General features: G+C 42.0%; 2 protein-coding genes across 2 annotated transcripts; one reads left to right on the top strand and one right to left on the bottom strand.

Annotated features, from left to right (window-relative positions):
* Positions 1 to 899: 899 nt before the first annotated feature.
* On the top strand, positions 900 to 14921 carry LOC310795535 (annexin A4-like). Its single transcript, XM_083657602.1, has 13 exons — positions 900 to 1000; positions 2474 to 2522; positions 2884 to 2971; positions 4506 to 4600; positions 5792 to 5905; positions 8045 to 8135; positions 8663 to 8742; positions 9380 to 9436; positions 9550 to 9643; positions 11641 to 11736; positions 12983 to 13041; positions 13717 to 13839; positions 14586 to 14921. The coding sequence occupies exons 2-13, from the start codon at positions 2514 to 2516 to the stop codon at positions 14643 to 14645; spliced, it is 966 nt and encodes a 321-aa protein (XP_083513728.1). The 5' UTR covers positions 900 to 1000; positions 2474 to 2513; the 3' UTR covers positions 14646 to 14921.
* Positions 14922 to 19019: 4098 nt separating this feature from the next.
* On the bottom strand, positions 19020 to 20690 carry LOC310795637 (tripartite motif-containing protein 16-like; the record flags this gene model as incomplete). Its single annotated transcript, XM_083657720.1, has 1 exon — positions 19020 to 20690. One exon carries the CDS (start codon positions 20688 to 20690, stop codon positions 19020 to 19022), a length of 1671 nt encoding a protein of 556 aa, XP_083513846.1.
* Positions 20691 to 22242: the final 1552 nt, after the last annotated feature.

The following is a 22242-nucleotide window of genomic DNA, read 5'->3' as shown; positions in this document are numbered from 1 at the left end:
GCAAATGTAGAGGCATGCGATTTGACATCTAGCTACTAAAATATGAGAAACAGATTTCTACCCAACCTATTCTCTGCAACCACAGCAATCTTTGGCTGCCAGCGATATCGCAACATCCTAGCTGTTGCTGTTAACGGGCGACTGGAATTATGGGTAATGTAGTTGAAAACGCAACTGCAGCCCCCCCCCCCCCCCCGTGTGTGTGTGTGTGTGTGTGTGTGTGTGTGTGTGTGTGTGTGTGTGTGTGTGTGTGTGTGTGTGTGTGTGTGTGTGTGTGTGTGTGTGTGTGTGTGTGTGTGTGTGTGTGTGCGTGTGTGCGTGTGCGTGTGTGTGTGCGCGTGTTCGTTCGTGTTTGTTTGTGTGTGTGTGTGTGTGTGTGTGTGTGTGTGTGTGTGTGTGTGTGTGTGTGTGTGTGTGTGTGTGTGTGTGTGCGCGCGTACCATTGGTGCGTACGCATGTGTGTGGAGGAGGCTGAGAGCCAAAGTCAGGCCAACTTCCGGGTTAGGCATGTGCACCAAGACATTTTCATCTGACATGTATTTCCCATAGACATTTCGTAAAATGCTTATAAAATAATTTTGCTTGGTCACACCAGACGATTCAGTATTATTTAGAAACAGGAGAGGCCATAGAACATTTAATTCGGACCAAAACGTAAAAAAGTAAAACAATATTTTGTTTTGGTCTGAGTGAAATGTTTTGTGGTCTCTCCTGATTCTACTATTCTACTATTTTTATACGCATTTTCTGAAATGTTTTTTGGAGAAATTAATTGGCGGATGAAATCTCTTGGTGCGTGTGCCTAAACGGGAAGTGGACGTGACTTTGGCTCTCTATAAAAAAAGAAAAAAAAGAAAAAGAGGCATCCGAGGGGTGGGACCAATGGGTGGGACATATGTAACCAAGCCGTTATTCTTATAGCGTTGATTTCCTGTTGTATCGACACTCTCCCACATCTTTCAGTGCTCAGGTAGCCTACGACAGATCGTCTCTCAGACAGGTAAGCTCACACACACCGCTCACTTTGTGATCCGTCATCATTTGGATGCGTTTACTGTCTGTTAGTGTTTTGTCGAAAAGATTTGGCAGCGGATCGAGCTCACCGCCCGGCGGCTCGTCTGAAGGGTGTGCCTGCAACTGAACTTCATGGAGTTCATGCTAACTTCGCTCTGCAACGGCTTTGTTTCCAGTTTGTTTGGTCTTTTCTGTACTTTGATCATTTGTAGTTGTAGTAGGCTAACTATAATTGTTGTACAGTGTCACTGAATGAAAATAGAACAACACTGTGTTAGCGTTCTTTTCTTTAAATTTATTTTCTTTTTTTACTATCAAATTCCAAAGAAATTGATTTGATTGATTGATTGATTGATTGATTGATTGATTGATTGATTGATTGATGCAGTCTTGCTATGAAGAAAAGCAGTAGAAAGGAGCCTAAATGTGTAAATGATGCATCCTTACCAGTTACTTTCACGGGGGGGGCATTTTGTGTCGAAAAGGCACATTATAAACACAGGTGCAAGCAAAACACTAACTGCTCCCAAGCACATTCCACATATGGAATGTGTGCATTAATAGCAAATAATTCAGTCCTACAGAATATTTGCCATACACAGCCTACAGGCAAACGCATATACATTTTGAATACGCTATTAGGTAGGCTATATCCTATAGGCTACCTGTATATGCATTTACCTGAGTAAATAAGCAATTTCTTTTTCTTTAGAGGCTTTCACATATTGACACTACCTGTGTTCTAGCAATAGGAGCCACTTCTTCAGTGACAGGTTTGTGTAGGACTCCCCCCGCTGTATTTACACCACAAAGCACTCAGGTGTGGTCTGTACACAGACTAAGTTTATAGGTTGCTGTAGGCTACTTGATTTGTTTTTGTTGTCAACTCAGGACTGTTGCCTCCTTCTTGTATCTTGTATCTGATCAATTAGCAATTAAAGGCTAAATGTAAATGGTGGGAAACTGTTAATTCACGAAGGTCAGGGCTAGATCCACACACAGCTTCTCCAGCATTACAACTTATAAAACATATATTGGTCTTGTTGATGTTTTTCTCTACTGGCTGGATATTGGCAGATATATGACGAGTGTCTCAATGGGTAAGTTAATATCTACAGGCCGGACAACGACAGTAATTACAGGTGTGCTTTCCAATGGGGCAGCTTAATGAGATTGGCTTCCTGGACACCTGCCCCGACGACGGACACACCAGAGAGCCCGTGTCCAAATTATGTGCGAGGGAACCCTTTCACAGAAGATGAATTCCATACAATATTGATATGGGCGCCAATTCAAAAACAGAGACTGAGTTTGGTTTCCCTCATCTTGAAGCTGCAGTCCAGTTCTCCTGTGCTTTTGAAACTTGACTAGTGATGATGATCAGACCAACCAGGTCTGCAGAGTGTGAGTGATTGTGCGTTGAAATATATATTATTAGTTGCTGTTTCTTCTCTTGCAGCAGCATCATCTGAAGCTTGGAACCCCACACTCTGTTTACCATGGCAGCGGTGAGTCTCTTCCCTAGTTACCACCACCTGTGTGTGTGTGTGCATGGTGAAAGGAGTGGGAGGGAAGGGTCATGTAAAATTAATTTGCATGACTAGTTTGACTAGTTTGACTTTGTTTTCGTGTGGAAATTATCTTCTTATTGGATTAATCCAGATTTGCATCAAAATGAAAGCCTCAAAAATATATTCAACAGCTCTCAAACTTTGTTTAACTTGATGTGACACTTTACTACACATGAATTACATTTCATAGAAGCAGATTTTCTGCAGCATGTGATTGTGAGCGTTACGTCTTGTTCATTTTTAGATTGTGAAAGGCTATGACTTTTTGTGATTTCGAAATTGATTATCTTTCGATCAGATTGGAAACCGTGGAGCTGTGACCGAGGCGGCCGGCTTCAACGCAGAAGAGGACGTGAAGACGCTTCGAGATGCGATGAAGGGAGCTGGTGAGTTGATCCAGCAGCTGCTGTCCAGAAACCCTTCTTTTTATTTTTTGAGCTTAAGTGATGTTTTACAGCCGTCATTAAGGCTACAGTACATGCTGCCGTCATTAAGGCTACAGTACATGCTGCTGCTACCACGGAAAAAATGTGGCTCTTCTTCTTCTCCCGGGGGTTCCCTCCTCTCCCGGAAAGTTTCAAAACCAAATTGTGTGTTTTTCAGGCTGGTGTTGCCATGACAACATTCAAACATGTCTGCTTTCATGATACCACCTTATTCATTCTGCTGGGCGTGTCCTTGCACTTTAGACTTATGTACTGATCACGTGACCTCACATTCTGTTTCACGCCACGGATCAGTCTGAACTTCCACCCGCCAATCAGGGACCTGCGCTGTAGTTTACAATAAAGGTAAAGTAAAGTCCCACTGATTGTCACACAATGTGTGAAATTTGTTCTCCGCATTTGACCCATCCCCTGGGGGAGCGGTGAGCGGCAGCGGGAATCATTTGGTGATCTAACCCCCCAATTCCAACCCTTTGATGCTGAGTGCCAAGCAGGGAGGCAAATGGGTCCCATTTTTATAGTCTTTGGTATGACTCGGCTGGGGATCGAACTCACAACCTCCCAGTCTCAGGGCGGACACTCAGACCACAAGGCCACTGAGCTGGTTAATGTAAATGTAAATGGTCAATGTAACCGGCCAATCGGGTATGCCGCTCGCAAAACCGTAACGGCGTCCCCCTGAAGCAACGAGCGGTAACGTTAACACTAGTAGAGTAAACACCGCTGTAAGTGCAGTTATTGCAGAAATGGACTCAATAATAACAATTAAACAAGAAGATGAGTCTGCACCACCGGAGTTTCAGGCGACCCTGATTGGCTGAAGGAGTTGTCTGTCAAGTGAAGTTCTCCCGCCCACTGAGATCGCTTGCCCTCACTCTGAAACATTACCACATAAACTTTCTCCTCTCTCCTTTATATGGGCTATAGGAAATGAATCTGTGATGCTGCTGATCATGCAAAAGTAATAAACTAATTAGCTCATGCTATGAGTGTTATGATATGTGACATCGGACTATTATCGTTTAAATCGTTCTATGTCTTTGTATCTGTCCCTATTCAAATAAACATTGAAAATGAAAACGTCCTCATAAACTTTGCAGAAGTATCGAACGATCGCAGTTTTTCTCAGCCAGCAAATTTTTGGCGAGGAATGTTGATGCTGTTAGGGGAGTGTAATCATCTCCTCCTGACACCAGGGGAGTGTAATCATGTCCTCCTGACACTCGTTTTGGCTGCATTTGCAAACAGATGTTTTTTATACCAGTGCTGCTGACAAACAGCTGTGTGTTTGGCGTCATCTCATTACTACTAGTGCCTGATTCTTTGTCTGAAACATTTTCACTTTTGCTGAAACCTCATTGAGTTTCCAAGAACAGGAATACACAATCCACGCAGTTTTGGGAGCTTGACTGTGAGTGATAATCGGTTCATAGCGGTGGTGACGGGAGCTGGTTATGATGACATTTCTTTGCAGGCACCAACGAGGGCGGCATCATTGAGGTCCTCGCCCACCGCACGATCGCTCAGAGGCAGCGCATCAAGGAGGCGTTTAAAACCGCAGTGGGGAAGGTGAGAGTAACTTTCGCAGCGCTCTACACGAAAACAGGAAACTCTGAAGTTTCACTATTTGAAGTTGTCAGTTTATGATTAGATGTGTCAGCTATCTATGCCAGTACTTCTGTTTCCTTCTTCTTCTTTTTTTGGTTTTGGTTGTATTACAACACTCTCCCGATCGTGTGAGAGTTAACCATTAACTCGAAAGCAGAAATATATACTACGTGTAAACAAAGAGCGAGATGGCCTTGTGATCCTCGGAAGAAGAAGCGTCCCATTGTATAAAAAGGCTATGCTGAAACCACCTAAGTATGCTACAGAACGTCCGTTTCTTTATTGCCTGCTGCTAATCTGGTTCAATATACTAACCAAAAGGGAGGTTCTGCCATGTTTATTCTACGGAGATAGTGAGATAACGACCAGCCCAGTGCGCTGCGCACGCAAAGTTGTCGATAAAGTTAAGTGAAAGATAGAACAGTGGGAACGACAAGGGAGGTTCTGGCATGTTTATTCTACGGAGATGGTGAGATAACGACCAGCCCAGTGCGCTGCGCACGCAAAGTTGTCGATAAAGTTAAGTAAAAGGTAGAACAGGTGAACAAGGACGCCGCAGAGCAGGGGCAAAGATCACGGGTGCGGTGGGATCTCCTCGGTCAGAAAGAGTGAGTCATGCTGCCCACGGTCCAGACATGGTCGTATGGAAGGTTATATACAGAAGAGCCTCTCTCTGTACACAGCACTGTGTCCAGCCACCCCTATTGCGCCAAGTCCCGCCCTACTCTGCCTCTGATTGGCTTACCCTGATATTTGACCCTAGCCCTAACCAATCGCCCTAACCCTCATGCCTAAACCCAACCAATCATCACTCCCCATGACTAAACCTACAGTAAGGGGCTGGACTTGGCGCAAATGGGGTGGGGGGGGTGGGGGGGGGGGCAGGGAATTGTATGTCCACTGCAACCACACCCTCTAGTGGAGCCGGCAGTCTGGTGGTGCCTGGAATGTCTGATGTCATAACTTATGTTCCCCTGGAAACACATGAAATCCCACACAACACCATGATGATTAACTTGTTTCGGCATCCAACATACTCCACATGCATGACATTCTTTATTAAGTACTTAATGGATTCAATAGCACGTAGATTCTCCCCTGTTGTGCTGTTTGTCTGTCCCGTTGACCCATCTGCTCTGGGTCTGCCTGCAGGACCTGGCTGAGGAGCTGAACTCTGAGCTGAGTGGGAACTTTGGGAAGGTGGCTCTGGGTCTGCTGATGCTGGCGCCGGTCTATGACACCTACGAGCTGAGAAACGCTATCCAGGTCAGAGCTGCTAATTTATTAGCCTGGTAAAACCAGCCCGTCACGTGAACCCACATTTCATTTGGTTCTGCGTGACGGCCTGGCCCTTAAGCCTGGGAGGGTGTTTAGCAGAAGCTGCAGAGCGGAAGAGCCAATCAGCGACTGCGCTGTGATTGACAGCGCAAGTTGGCCAATCAGGAACGCTACTAGCACTGCACTAACAAAACAATAATGGCCGCCTCCTTGCCTGATCGTCTCGAGGAGTAATGTCAGCGTTTGTCTAGTTTAAACAGCCATAAAGTGCCGTTATTGCAGAAATAGACTCAATAACAACAATTAAACAAGTACAGGAGTATCGCCGCAACCGCAGAGTTTCTCGGCGGAAAACATGTTTTTGCCATTCTCCCGAGTGGATTTGGGTTTGACTGGATCCGACGTAGCCTAGGTAAACCCAGCCACCACGTGACCTGCTCTCTCAGTTCCCAGTCACTAGTGACTGAGAACAGGTCTGAGAGCAGGTCACGTGGGGGATGGGTTTACCCAGGCTAGATCCGACGCTGATTGGCTGAAGGAGTTGTCTGTCAAGGCAACTACGCCCGCCCATGCTACCGCCCCTGCTAAGGACTGGGTGAAGAGTTGGGGCCAGACCGTCACGCAGAACCAAATGAAATGTGAGTTCACGTGACGGGCTGGTTTACCAGGCTACTAATTTATGTTGTTTTATAGTCACTTTGTTGATTAAATGACTAACACATTAAGTTCAGGCAGGAAACTCGAAGCTGGCTGTCATCAGCTGATCAGACTATGTAACCCGCACGCCTTTACCGGTGAACCAGTCAACCTAAACACAGGTTAATGTCAAGCCTTTGAATGACACGTACTCACGTTTAGCTCGCTGTGTGTGCAGGCTGTCAGTCTACTGCTGTCGCCATAGCCTTGATACTTCTGTTCACCCACCTGTTTACATTTGCTTTTATGTATAGAGAGCCAAAGTGAACCGTAATTTCCTGCTTTCTCTGTACCAGCGCTGCGGCTTTGCATGTCAAGAAAGTCACAGTTTGTCGTCAAACTGAAACGTAGGGGTTAGTTTCGTATAAAAACTACATCGCTCGTGGAAGCTGGTGACATGTCGCCGGTCTTCAGCTTTGCCGGTAGAGAAAGTGACGTCACTTAGTGTATGTAGTCTTTCTAATTTATAACTTCTAGTGCAACAGTTTGGCGACAAACTGCGACTTTCTTGACATGCAAAGTTACGTTTTAAATTGACAAAATTAGCGTTGGCACCCGTGGCACAATTCAAACGGGATAAAAAATGTAACATTATTCTCCGTTCACCGCCATTCATATTTTTCGCAGCGCTGGTACAGGGAGAAAGCAGGAAGTGACGTTTCACTTTGGCTCTCTATATGGTGCGTTAAATACTCATTGACTTAAGTTTAATGCAGTGATTCTCAAACTTTTTTTTATATCAAGGACCCAATTTAGTACACGTAAGGCCACGGACCCCCATTTAATGAGATTTCGTCTCTCGAAACCCAAATCTAAGAATATAATTATTTTAGATACAGTTTTGTCCAGGTTTCCATGACTATCTGTATGGTAGTCAGAGATAACAGTGAAACTATGATCAGAATAGTCATTATTCTACATCTAATTGTGTTAACACTACTAGTGGTGAAATTGAACAATTAATCAATTTGCGGGGGAACCCCCTCAACGATCCCTGCTGGTCTCCGGGCCCCATGTTGAGAACCACTGCAAATGTATTGCTATGTCATAACCATTTATAAACTGATGAATATCAAAACAACATGAATTGTCCTTTAGCTTAGTTTATTTTATTTAGCACATCAGAAAAGAAAAGAAACAAACAAATGCAGAAAACAGTGGGTAGTCCTGGGGAACAAGGGAAGCCTGGAGGGCTGATACAGAGACCTCCCCCATCACGAGCAGATCATACAAGAGGGGGTGGGGAGGTCCTAAGCTAAGCATATAGCATATTTCTAAACGAAGAAAAAGAAAAGAAAGACAAGAAAAGAAAAGAAAAAAGAAACCGATAGATCATCATTGGATAACAGCGATATATCACCCCAAGTCCTGACTTGACTGTATCTCATGTGTCCAGTGTCTTAATATCTTAATATCTTATCTTGTTCTCAGGGTGCTGGAACAGAAGAGGCCTGTCTGATCGATATTCTCGCTTCAAGGTCAAACGATGAAATTAAAACGATCTGTGCCTTCTATAAGAAAGGTAACGGAGTTCATTTTTATAGAACAAACGAGCGTTTTTCCAATTGGGTCATGATATGTGTGTGTATGATATCTGATATTGTGTATCAGTTTCTGTGCCTCTTTTCTTTGTTTGGAGATACAATGAAACCTACAATTTGAAAACAATGCACGCTATAAATTATTCATAAAGGCCAGAGTGCTCTCTATGAGAGAGTGTACGCTCATTTGTTTCTCTATGCATGCAATGACAACGTTCATTAAGTAGTTTCAAGTGGTCTTTTTAAATGGCTTCGTCTGTCAGCTGGGAGTAAATAGCTTCTTATGGTGCATTGCTTGTGTGATATCACACATTTACAGATATAGCAGTCTTTGCATAGTTAATATAGATAATATTTCAACTTTTTCAAATCTGCTAGAAACTTATGATTTCTAACTTCTGACTTACCGGAATAGTTTTTGGACTCCATGCTTTCTTTTTATTTTTTTTATTTTTTTTTTACTTTAAATTTAAAAATGTAACTTTTTGTATGATCTTATTCATGATAGAGACTGGGAACAGCCTGGAAGATGATATCTGTGGGGACACATCTGGAATGCTTCAGAGAGTTTTGGTCTCTTTAACTACGGTAAGCAAACATCAACCCACAACCTTTCTTTCTTACCCACCTTGACATTTTCCATCATTCAAACACTAAAGTGGAAAGGAGATTGTAGAAATGTCAGGACAAAAGTCTAAAATTCTGATCAAAGCAACATACAGCTTTAAATAAGTAGTCACTGTTTTATTTAGGTCAAATGTCCCTGCTGGGAAAGCATTGTTCATCATTTCATGTTTTTTTGTTGCGCAAGGTAATGTGTGAAAAGTCATACAGGGTGACTTTTGGAGGAAATGAAAGTTTTTTGTTGAGTGTCAAAGATCACTTGCTTTGCTTAAATGCCTTGTTTTATTTTGACATACTGTACTAGCTGTTTTGTGTTTTATTTTGACACATACTATACTAGCTGTTTTGTTTTATTTTGTTTTATTTTGACATACGTATTCTATTTTTTTCTACTGTACAGCAAAGTCATGGGTCGAGGCTTTTAAATTTAATTGTAGCTTGCTGCATATGACAATAAAGTTTCCTTGATCCTTGATCCTTGATACTGTACTAGCGGTTTTGTGTTTTATTTTGACACATACTGTACTAGCGGTTTTGTGTTTTATTTTGACACATACTGTACTAGCTGTTTTGTAAAACTGCTGCTGTTTCTACTCATCAGGCTGGGCGGGATGAAAGCACCAAAGTGGATGAGGCCCAGGCTGTGCAAGATGCCAAGGTAAGGACAGATGTCTGGATGGAAGTATACTCTGTTTTGGTTAGGCTTCCCAATCTGAACATTTTCATTTATTTTTTATATTTATGTATTTATTTTTGCTGTGCTTGTTGTAGGACATCTATGAAGCTGGAGAGGCTCGTTGGGGAACAGATGAGGTGAAGTTCCTCACTGTGCTCTGTGTGAGGAACCATCAACATCTGCTACGAGGTATTTTTTATTACATATACACAAAGATAATGATCTGATCTGTTTAAAAAAACGACATCAATAAATTGTAAATTGTCATAAACTAGTGCTGTGAATCAGGAGAATGTACTTCCCTTTACTCCCTTTTCCTTACACTTACTGTAAGTCAAACATTAATTTGCTACAGAAGTCATTTAGAAGACATTGGCGGTGTTTTTCATTCGTCGGTTCAACCTGCCCTCGTTGACTTCCGCTTGGCACGTCTCCTCGGCGGGGGAATCCCCTGCAAAACCCATAGCTTGCGAAACAAAATGTGTGGTATTTCTCTTAATGTGGCTAGCGGTTCGAAACAGGAAGGTCTCGCACTGAAATTTGGCAGCACATCTCTTCTTCTTTCAATTTCAATTTCAATTCATTTATTTGTTCGATAGGGGACAGGTGTACATTAATGAACATTTAAAAAAAAAATGTAAATGCACGACAATTGCAGTCACAAGACTGATTTCCATTGTTAGTCCCCCTGCCAGATGATACAGGCTTAGAGTCCTGATAGGGGTAAAAAGTAACATAGTGCAACAAAAACATATTTAAAATGTAAACACAAGTGCAAGTATGCAGAGAAATAGTCCTGATAGGGGTAAAAAGTAACATAGTGCAACAAAACATATTTAAAATGTAAACACAATGCAAAGTGCAAGTATGCAGAGAAATACAATCAGATACTGAGAACCTGAGTTAGAGCTCTACATAGCTAAGTAAAAAATGCAAAGTACAAAGTATACAGGAATATACAGTCTGATACTAAAACCTGAGTTTGGGATCAACATACAGCTAAAAAGTAAGATCTACATAGAAGACTTACTCAAACAGATATAAGAGAAAAAAATACAGAGATACAACACACATATCCATACAGTATAAACATACTGTTCTATACCCTATTGATGTGTGCATAGTTGAGTGGACTTCAGCCATCTCTTCACTTGACCCTTAAACATGCCTAGTGTTGGACACTCCCTTATGGCCGATGGAATTGTGTTCCAGAGTTTGCCACCCTTGACAGACAGAACTGTCTGGCCAAAGGTGGTGCGCCTGTACGGGATAACACAATCGCCTCTAATTGAGGCTCTGGTGGTTCTGGTTGTGGATCCAGATACAGGTCTCTGATTGATGTACTCATTTAGCGGGGGAGGGGCAAGGCCATTTAGTACCTTGAAAACGGTGCACGCATATTTAAAGGAAATTAAGTTATTGAAACTTAGTAAGTTGTGTTTGACCAGGATGTTACAATAGTGGTAGGAGCGGGGTTTTTTTTTATCAAATACTTTTAGTGCTCTCTTATAGAGTGACTCAAGTGGTTTGAGTGTGGACGTGCACGTGAGAGACCAGCTGGTCACACAGTAGTCCAGGTGAGAAAATATCATGGCATGTAAGAATGTCCTGGCAGAACCTACAGACACGCTGTGTCTAATGTGTTTGAAGTTGAGCAGGTTGAGTTTTACCGAGTTAGCGACCTTTTTAACCTGGTTCTTAAAGGTCAGTGTGGGGTCTAATATCACACCTAGGCATTTAAATTCGGATACTAATTCCAGTTCAACATCATTCTTGGGACGTGATTGACTGCGGTCCTCCACCGAGCGCTTGAGCGAGTGCAGTGACACAGTTAGGCACCGTGCGTCACTCGGCACTGCCTCTGGGTTGGGTTGCCAGGTACCACGACACATATCCTACAAATTGGGAGATTAGCGGGATCAATTACCAATCGGGAGCATAGCAGGAGAAGGGGTTAAAAATCGGGAGACTCCCGCGTAAATTGTTGCTTGTTAAGGGAGTATGGTGAGTGCCATACCTTGCCATAATCCCACTTCTTCTTCTCAGAGCATGCATGCACGCACACACACACACACACACACACACACACACACACACACACACACACACACACACACACACAGGAGGCTGTGATCAAAGTATTCTATCTCCCCTATAAAAAGTCAATGCTTTCCCCTCTCCTTTAGTGTTTGCGGAGTACCAGAAGATTTCTGGAAGAGACATCGAGGACAGCATTAAGAGGGAGATGTCTGGATCTGTGGAGGCTGCCTTCTTGGCAATAGGTCTGTCTCTTCTAATCTGTGTTCATAATCTGTTTCCTATAAATATACAATAGGTGTGTCTCTTCTAATCTGTGTTCATAATCTGTTTCCTATAAATATACAATAGGTGTGTCTCTTCTAATCTGTGTTCATAATCTGTTTCCTATAAATATACAATAGGTGTGTCTCTTCTAATCTGTGTTCATAATCTGTTTCCTATAAATATACAATAGGTCTTTCTCTTCTAATCTGTGTTCATAATCTGTTTCCTATAAATATACAATAGGTATTTCTCTTCTAATCTGTGTTCATAATCTGTTTCCTATAAATATACAATAGGTATTTCTCTTCTAATCTGTGTTCATAATCTGTTTCCTATAAATATACAATAGGTCTGTCTCTTCTAATCTGTGTTCATAATCTGTTTCCTATAAATATATGACTGTTTTGATACACTGTATTGCTGATTGATAGTGAATAGTGGTTCAACCTATTTTAACCCCCGGTGTCTGATAGAGCTGAGATTCGTGTTTCTGGGAGCAGATTGTGTAGAATGAATAGAAGAAAAACTCTGTAGTTGAACACGCAGCAGACAAAGAAAATGGCGCCACCTACAGAAACTCAAATTCATCAGCAGAAAAGAATCCAAGCAGAAAGGTGTCACGTGATCTCTAGGACAGTGGTTCTCAAATGGGCGTCCGTGGCACTTTGCAAGGGGGTCCGCGAAAAGTTTTCAGGAAAATAAAAATACAAACTTTTCCCCCCCCAAAGGCTTCATAGTTCAATGCAAATATTTTATGCTTTATATCTAAAATGGTTAATGGAGTACATTCTAATCTAACAAACCTATCAATTGACCTATTGTATATCAAGCACGTTACCGTGGAAACAATTAAGCTTAGCCAAAAATCACAAATCAGAATGAGGGGGGTCCCCGGTATATTTTCTATCTTGTAAGGGGTCCTTGGCTGAAAAACTTTTGAGAACCTCTGCTCTAGGAGGTGCAGCACAGACGCACCACAGCAGTGACCACTTGGCAGATGTCGCCAAAATAAAACAGGAACCCGCAGACACTTCAAATCTAATTTCAAAGTAACAGGAGGCAGATGTTTGAGGTTGAGGTGCTGCATAGGGCCATTGAAGATCTAGTATGTCTAAAAAAAAAACATTTTGAGCTTCAGCTTTTTAGATTGAGCACATTACTCAATTAAATGTATTGTTTTACAGTGTGTTGTTTTACACTGTTTTTGTCTTCCTTTTTTTGCAGTGAAATGTGTGAAGAACAAGCCGGCATTCTTTGCAGAGCGATTATACAAATCAATGAAGGTAAACACATATTGAGTTCAGGTCATCAGTGGCCTCTTGTCCAATCAAATTGCTCGGCCGGGAAATAACTTGTATAAATGTCTTTATTGGCATGAGTGCATACAATACAATACCAAAGCAGATTTCACCCTACCCTCTTACAAATAACACTAAACTGAGGAGGGCTGTGCAATTAATTACATTTTAATTTCAATTACAATTTTGGCTTCCCACAATTATGAAAACAAGATAGCGATAAAACACAATTTGTATACTTTTTAATTAGCCTATTTATTTATTTATTTATCTATGTTTATTTTTTTACTTTTATTTTCATTTATTTCTTTGTTTTTCAGTTCAATTATTATATTTAAATTTCAAACTTAAAATAAACATTTTTTTCAACTTCAATAAATGCATGATGTTGCGAAAGTCAATGAGTGATCGCGTTAAATAATCGGGATCTTAATATCAGTCAAAAATAATCGAGCAGCCCTAAAACTGAATAAAAAACTACAGAATAATCTCTCTCTTGTTCATAAATGTATTATGTGCATGTTTATGAATTGTGTGGTCTGTGTATTATGAATGTAATAACTAATATCTGCTCGAGTACTTGCATGATGATGAAAACCACTGGTTGTTATTTACATGCATTTAGTCCAGTATGAACACACAGTGTGTCTGTCCTCTCAGGGCCTGGGCACCACAGACAGCGTCCTCATCAGAATAATGGTTGCCAGAGCGGAGGTGGACATGCTGGACATTAAGGCAGAGTTCTTCAAGATGTATGGGAAGACTCTCCATTCCTTCATCAAGGTGCGGCAGCAGCTCCTAGTGGAGGAAAATATCAGAGCTTCCAGCAAACAAGTATCACGTTACTACTTGAGGCATATTTAAATTTAAATTTTCTGTAATGCCTTAAAGGGACAGCTCACCCTAAAATCCAAAATTACATGTTTTTCCTCTTACATGTAGTGCTATTTATCCATCTACTTCGTTTTGGTGTGAGTTGCTGAGTTTTGGAGATATCAGGCGTAGATATTTCTGCCTTTTCTCCAACACAATGGAACTGGATACAATGTCTCTTTCCAGAAATAATGACCCGGTTACCCAAGATAACACAGACCTAGTTGTGACTGTGAGCAGTTTCATGTAGGAACTAACTAGTAGCTAGTGGGTGTAGTTCTCTCTAAAGAAAATAGTTCCTACATGAAACTGCACACAACAAGGTTTGTGGATTATCTTGAATAACCGGGGTCATGATTTCTGGAAAGAGACATTGCTGTTGAGTTTTTCAAATGTATGTTTTTGTCACTTCGACCACCACAAGCCGAGGGCCATCCAGTTCCATTGTATTTGACACTTTCAAATGACTTTTCAATTATCCTTCTTTCATTTTAGGAGCATACTATTCAATAATATTGTGTCGTCTTTCACTAGAAGCCTTAAAATCTGAATGAAAATATCACTGCAGTAGCCCTGAGACTGATTTCTGTTCAACCCAACAGTCACAGTGTCTGAAGGTGTCTGAAGTCTTACGGATCTTTCTTTCCTTTGTGTAGGGAGATACATCTGGAGACTATGGCAAAACCCTGTTGGCGCTGTGTGGAGGAGAGCAGTAGAAACATCACATCATCATCATCATCCAGTAGGCTTAGGCGCTATATCCACAATTTAATATTGTGATGCAGTCCTGCCCAGATATTGCGTAAAATTGAGTAGGCTAAAATAAAAATGTTTTTTGCTAACAACATGATTAGCTTTGCTTTATAATATTAGTTAATTGTTTTCTATCTCGCACTTTTTTCTTCCATGGCCTGAGCATTTCACAGAGTGCCTTATGGTGCCTTATTTGACTGTTTGTAATGGTGATTAAACCAAAGGCCAGTGAACTTTTACACCCTCCTGTGTTTTGTTTTATTGATCGCGCGTTAAGGATTGAATTAGTGGTATTAGTTAGAGAGGGAGACACAGCTCACGTCTTTTAAGAACATAAAAGATGGATGTTATTGGCCTCCGGCTCCCGATCCTGTCACAGTGAGACGTTTTCATCACTGTCCACTCACTGAAGTCCATTTGTGTAATTAGGAGCTATTTCTCATTTGTTGAGTCAGCTCTGCGTCATTTGATTCAATCAGGCTAACGGCTTGCTGTTGTGATTTGGACGGCAGTAAAGCGTGCCCTAATCAATCTCAGGAGCAGGATGCCCCCATAGCTCATACAAACCTGCAGCCCTGTCTCATACCCAAGGTCACCACTGGGTGGAGTCAAGACCACTCCACTCTGCAAACCTGGTCAAGCTTTAGTTTGAGCATAGCGGACAGGAATATACCAGCATAGTAGGCCTGCACGATATGAGGAAAATGTGCGATGTGCGATAACATTGTTCAATATAGCGATGACAATACGACGTGCGATAAATAAACAAATATTAAAGTATGCGTATTGGCTATACAGTTCCTATGTCTTTCTGCTTTAATAATGCTAACATAGACCACAAACATAGCCACTGAATAAAGACATGAAACACACACTGACTCTAGCTGAAACTACACACAGCGTGTTTGGGCTTTGGCAGAGGGGCGGAGCGCACTGTTGAAAGGTGTACGCTGGATTTACAACACAAGACAAAATGATCAGATGCTGAGTGGGAATGCATTACGCATGTAAATAAAACCACTTTTGTTATTCATTGCGTTTCAGGCAGTCTTTGCGATGTGTTTATTGCGCATGTTTATATTGCGATGACGATGAAAATACGATTCATTGTGCAGCCCTACAGCATAGTCTGTGAATAGTACAGCACACATTGAGTCATCTTTATCATTGAGCTGAAGACACTTAATATTCTGTAATCAACAATCTTTGTTTGTCCTCGACACTCTTTGTGTTTAGAATCTCAGTTCTTCCTCTATAGCCTTGGATTATTCAAATCAGTGATCTGATCTCAACCTTTTGCTTATCAATTGATCTCCTAATTTAGTTCACATTAGAGCCATATGGACCACCATTTGATGAGATGTTGTCTCCCGGACCCAAATCTGAGAATATTTTGTATTGTTAGATGTGATTTTTTCTACAGAATTTCATAACTGTTGATTGATTGATTTTTATTTAGTACAATAGTATTACATAAAGTATGTAACAAAAAGTAGTACAAGGATAAAAACACAGACAGTTGTTCAACTGATTTCCACTGTGGTCCCAAGAAGGATACAAAGAACATTTAAGACATCTGTACAATATAAAAAGTACATATGAAGAGTCAGATGCACAAAGAGACAAAAGTACCTGTTCTTCAGGTATAGGTATAGGTAGAGAGAGATAACAGTGGAACTATCACCAAAACAGTCTACATTTCTTCTACATTCTCAAATTGTGTTAACTTCTTGTATTATCTTCTCAAATTAAATAATGCTGAAGTTTTCTCAAATCATCAATATGCTGGGACCCCCTAGAAACCCCCGCGAGGACCCCTGCTGGTCCTTGGAGAACCACTGATGCAAGTCCGTCAAGATTGAAGTCAGCAAGTGTTAAACCGACTTTGTAGAACTGATATGTGTCATTACAAACGCTAACCCAACAGACATGCATTTTCATGTGTAGACTATAGGCCAAGTCTCCGTGTGGACATGGCCTTACATGAAGCTTTTTATACTCCATAGTCTCAACACCTTGTCTGGCCCTTCTGGCTCTGCACTCACTCTGGAGGGTGTGCGAGCTGGAGGAACTGGAAGCAGCATCAGTATGAGGAGGACCTTCATCAGACTTGATTGTACAGCGATCAGCAGATTAGACAGGCCGGCCGCGCCCACTGCGTCCATCATGGTGAAAGTCTCCTTCGGTCACTTCAGAGCGTTTTTAAGGACGTGTTCTGTCAGAGGCCCCCAGCAAGCTCCATGTGTTCATTTTCTCAGGCCACGCGCTTTCAATCATGATTTTCTTTTACTTATTTACTTATTTGGATTTGTGACGCTGCACGTATCCTTGACTTTATAAGAGGAGAATAATACCGGTGTTTCGTTCGAATGACCTGCTTATATACAGTGTTTTTTCATTGACATCCATGCCTCTGCCTTATTATGTACAATACATTTGTTTAAAACAATGGAAAGAAAAGTTCTCAACAACCTTCAGATTCAAACAAGCTTCGTGTATCTTAAAGCACGACTCGATGAATAGAATCAAAGCGGGTGGGCAATTGATGACGATGAAGTAGACAAAAACACATATAGTACATTATGTACATACACTATATACATTATGCCAATTGTGGTTCTAGACACCATGACTGAAGTAGATTTGTGTGGTGAGAACAGAAACGAGGCTTCAATACATATTGTCAGGAAGTAGGGTCATTCGACCAGCAGAAAGAAGCAGGATTTTCTTTTCCTTTCCTGAAACTCTTCAGTTGCTTGTTTTCTCGTATGTCACACATATAAACCCCACAAAACACCCCAAAACAGAAGGGATATAACAAATATCACTATTCACCTTCGCAACCATATATGAACAAACATGATCTCAAAACTAGCTCCTATCCCAGTTAGAGGAAACAGCCACCATAAACCATTTTAGCACTGTCACTCACACTCTCAAAAACACTCTAGCTCACACACACACACACACACTCTCACTCTCACACACACACGCACTCTCTCTTTCACTCACACACACACACACACACACACACACACACACACACTCTCTCACACACACACACACCTAATGTACCTTGCATCTCTGGGCCCATTTTGTTGCTTGGTGGTATTCTTCTCCCACGTTTTGGTGTCAGTCTAGAGCAGTGGTTCTCAAATAGGGGTCCGGGAAATGAAAGAAAATGTTTTTCTTTGTTCTTTGATGTGATTTTATGGCTTTTTGGCACCTATATGTAACCTTTTAAGGTTGAGATAATTGTATTATCATTATATGGTCCAAATATTTCAGTAAAGCACTTGAAACACTTGAAATATTCTTGCTTGGGTGGTATCATTCTACTTGAAATGATGGTCAAATGCATTATTTCGGCCGGGCATCTGCACCCCTTCCTATCTAGGATGCACCCCTAGTCATCTTGTTCTGGAACCGGCCCTGTGCCACAGTATCTGAACTCTCAGCTTTATCACAACCAGCCACCTACTGAATCATGAGTGAGCAAAGAACATTTAACTTGGAGCAAAAACAAAAAATAATAAAAATGCGGGGGGCTATAGTTGGGCTATAGGCTACAATCATTTGTTTGCTGCAATGCATTGTCTCTTTTCTACATGGAATGGAACAGTCACATGACGCAGTCAAGTGGGTCAACTCGGTCATGTGACAGGAAAAGCTTGGATAAAGAAAGTTACATACAAATACAGTTATACATTGTAAAAATAAAATGATCAAAAGTGAATTTAGCACAGTTAAGGTATATTGGCTATACTCCCAACTTTTGTGGACAGAAGTCTGTGACCACAGAGAAAAACACATCTCCCACAAAATGGTCCTGGGCATCCACTAGAGCTGCCCAGAATGACAGTATACAAAAATAGAAAATAGAAAAGTACAGATAATATATTGTAAGTAGCAGATAAAGCAGGACCACTCACATATGCATTGTACTGCTAATTTGAATGAGTTCCAAAGTGGTATTAATGCCTGAATGCGAGATCTGCATATGTGAAGGAGATACATATATATATACGGTATATATGTGTGAATATATGTACATACAGTAATAGGAGGAAAGCTCAATAGTGCGGCCCAACACCACCGTCAGGCTGGCGGGCCGTCATAAGGTGTGGGTACGCTAGAGAGGCGCCTCTATATGTCTTAAACTCGGTGTAACAATAGCAGAAGCAGGACCACGATTATTTAAAGTACTTAAAGTTAAAAAGAGAGAACGAGAGAGACCATTCAAATGCAACACACAAAAAAGTTCAGTTATAGGAAAGGACGAATGTCCATCTCCTCACTGAAACACACACACACACAGCTGCTTTAATAAGTCCTGTCTACTTGAGCTTACACAGCTCAGCAGTGTCTCCAGTATCATAACACATCAGTCCAGGATGGAGAGGCTGAGTGAATGTGGTCTGGACTCTGTGGAGGAGAGTCATGGTTTCAGAGACGTTGTAGAAGGACAGAATACCTGCTCTGTGATCCAGGTACACTCCTACTCTGGAGGACAGAGGAACTGAGATGAGAGTTCTGATACTCTTATGTGTGAACTGACAACTACTGCTGCCACACTGTAATGACCAAGACTTGTCATTGTATCCAAATCCACTTTCACCCCATGTTCTGCTAATATCTTTATATGAGACTGCGATTAAAACTCCCCTCCCGCTCCACTCCACCTCCCAGTAACAACGTCCAGTCAGACCCTCTCTACTCAGGACCTGACGCCAGTAGTTAGTGAATCTGTCTGGGTGACTAGAATATAACTGTGCTTTACTCATGCGTGTTGCTTTTCTGTTCCCCTCAGATAATAACAGCTCTGTGTTTGCTGTGTTTGGATCCAGTGTGATCTGACGTGAATATTGTAAGAAGTCAGCTCTGGTCTTGGGCTCTGGTTGTGGCAGTAAAACATCCTCTTCAGTCACTGTCAGTGAGATCTTAGGCCGTCCCTCTGTCAGAATGTCCTGTAGTTTATCTCTGACCTCTGACACAGCTGCAGTCACATCCTCAAAGTAGTGCAGAGGACGGGTATCGATCCTGGGTGAGTCTGTAGATTGACTGAGACGTGACAGCGAGGGGTAACTGTGGAGGAAGTGGATGTGATCCTCTGTGTGTGAGAGCTGCTCCAGCTCAACGTCTGTCCTCCTCAGCTCAGAGATCTCCTGCTTCAGCTTCTCCTGAAGTTCTTCAGCCCGACTCACTTCCTCTTTCTGCTGGGATCTGATCTGCTGCTTCACCTCAGAGCTTCTCTTCTCAATGAGACGGACCAGCTCAGTGAATATCTTCTCACTGTCCATCACTGCTTTATCAGCAGAGAGATCCATAGCCTTCAGGTTCTGTTGAAGCACCTTCACGTCTTTCTTTCTGCCCTGGAGTCTCTGCTGGATTTTCTGCCGATTCACCCCGAGCTCTTTCTGCCTCTCGGCCCTTTCTGCTGCAGCTGAGACTGTGTCGTGTCCCTTATGTTCCTCCATGAAGCAGAGATAACAGATACACTGCTGATCAGTACGGCAGAACATCTTCATCACCTCGTTGTGACGAGAGCAGATGTTCTCCTGAAGCTTCTCGGTGGCTTCCACCAGCCTGTGTTTCTTAAAGGTAGAGGATTCATAGTGAGGCTGGAGGTGCTGCTCACAGTAAGAGGCCAGACACATCAGACAGGACTTGAGGGCTTTCAGCTTTCTCCCAGTGCAGAAATCACAGCCCACATCTCCAGGTTCAGCATAGCAGTGATCAGGAGGAGCAGCTTGGAGTCCGGTCTTCCTCAGGTCCTCCACCAACTCTGCTAACATGGTGTTTTTCACCAGGACAGGCCTCGGTGTGAAGGTCTGTCTGCACTGGGGGCAGCTGTGGATTTTCTTCTGATCCTCTGCATCCCAGCAGTCTTTAATACAGCTCATGCAGTAGCTGTGCCCACAGGGAACAGTCACCGGATCCTTCAGTAGATCCAGACAGATCGAACAGCACCATTTTTCCCCATCCAGCTGAAATCCTTGCTGCGCCATTTCACTTCTCAGTGACAGTGAGTCAGATAGTTACACTTTCTCCGAACTGAAACAAGCTGGGCTCTGCTCCAAACCAAACCTCTGTTGTTTTCTTCATGTTCATGTGCTGATCTGCAGTGAATGTGCTGGTCAGCTCTTGCACTTCACAGCATGTTTACACCCATCTATAAACTGGCAGATCTGTGAAAGGGGAGGAACAGGAAATATGTGGAGAGAATAGAACTGGCTGTGCACTGGCGCCGGAACAAGGGGGACATGGGGACATTTTGTCCCCCTTAAAATTTGGTCCCCCTAAAAAAAAAATTTTTTTTTGTTTTTTTTTTTTTAAATCTGAGGGGGCAACTGCTCCTGACGCTTAGAGCCCACTTTACACTGTTTACACAGCCTGTCATGCTTGTTAAAGCCGTGCTCGTTGTGGGATTATTACACCTGAGACAGACAGAACCAGGGATCAAGTTACAGAGAGCCCACTTTACACTGTTTACACAGCCTGTGACACTTGTTAAAGCCGTGATCATTGTGGGATTATTACACCTGAGAGACAGACAGACCTGGACTCTGTACTGCACTCACTGTCATTGGCTGCTGCTATAATCGTATACGGTTATTGTTATTTTATTTTTGTGTTGAGATGACAAGTTTTGCACTGTGTTTCGAAGTGATAATAATAATAATAATAATAATAATAATAAGTTCAGTGTTTCTGCCTGTGTTGCTGTCTGTTGTAGTGTAATTATAAAATGACCTAAAGGGAGAGCAGGTCACCAAGTGAGTGAGAAAAGGAAAAATACTGAATAATTACATCACTACAGTATAATCCTAATGTTAATTTAAAATGAGATATTCATCTAAATATGGCTAAAAATCATCCAAACGTCCATAGAAACGTCAATTTTTCGTCGGCGCCCTCACGGGCGCCGATAAAACGAAAAAATATATATATAAAAAAAAAAAAAATTTTTGAAAAAAAAAAAAAAAAAAAAAAAAGAAATTGTGTCCCCCTTATTGCAAACTCGTTCCGGCGCCACTGTGGCTGTGTTTGAGGGAGGGGGGTTATCAGGCTTTTTATTCCAGGAAGAGGAGCATTAAAGAGGCAGTGTGTGTTTAAATACAAACTTACAATCAATCTCTCTCCCCCCTTATCCCCCTCACTTTAAGTGCAACATTTCAAAATAAAGTTCCAAAGCCTTGTGGAAATTAACTATTTAGAATGGTTCTCTCTCTCTCTCTCTCTCTCTCTCTCTCTCTCTCTCTCTCTCTCTCTCTCTCTCTCTCTCTCTCTCTCTCTCTCTCTCTCTCTCTCTCTCTCTCTCTCTCTCTCTCTCTCTCTCTCTCTCTCTCTCTCTCTCTCACACACACACACACACACCTAATGTACCTTGCATTTCCGGGCCCATTTTGTTGCTTGGTGGTATTCTTCTCCCACGTTTTTGTGTCAGTCTAGAGCAGTGGTTCTCAAATGGGGGTCCGTGGCACTTTGCCAGGGGGTCCGCGAAAAGTTTTCAGTAAAATAAAAATATAAACTTTTTTTTTGTTGCAAAAGCTTCATAGT

Source organism: Poromitra crassiceps, assembly GCF_964638095.1.
Source record: "Poromitra crassiceps genome assembly, chromosome: 21".
In the NCBI taxonomy this organism is placed as follows: Eukaryota; Metazoa; Chordata; class Actinopteri; order Beryciformes; family Melamphaidae; genus Poromitra; species Poromitra crassiceps.
This window is presented reverse-complemented; position numbering and strand designations above follow the sequence as displayed.

What these genes read in the sequence shown, in the direction of transcription:
- LOC310795535 (XM_083657602.1), top strand. An exon ending in TTAAAACCGCAGTGGGGAAG is followed by an intron (nt 4,601 to 5,791) that starts GTGAGAGTAACT and finishes GTCTGCCTGCAG; the next exon opens with GACCTGGCTGAGGAGCTGAA. An exon ending in GATTATACAAATCAATGAAG is followed by an intron (nt 13,042 to 13,716) that starts GTAAACACATAT and finishes CTGTCCTCTCAG; the next exon opens with GGCCTGGGCACCACAGACAG.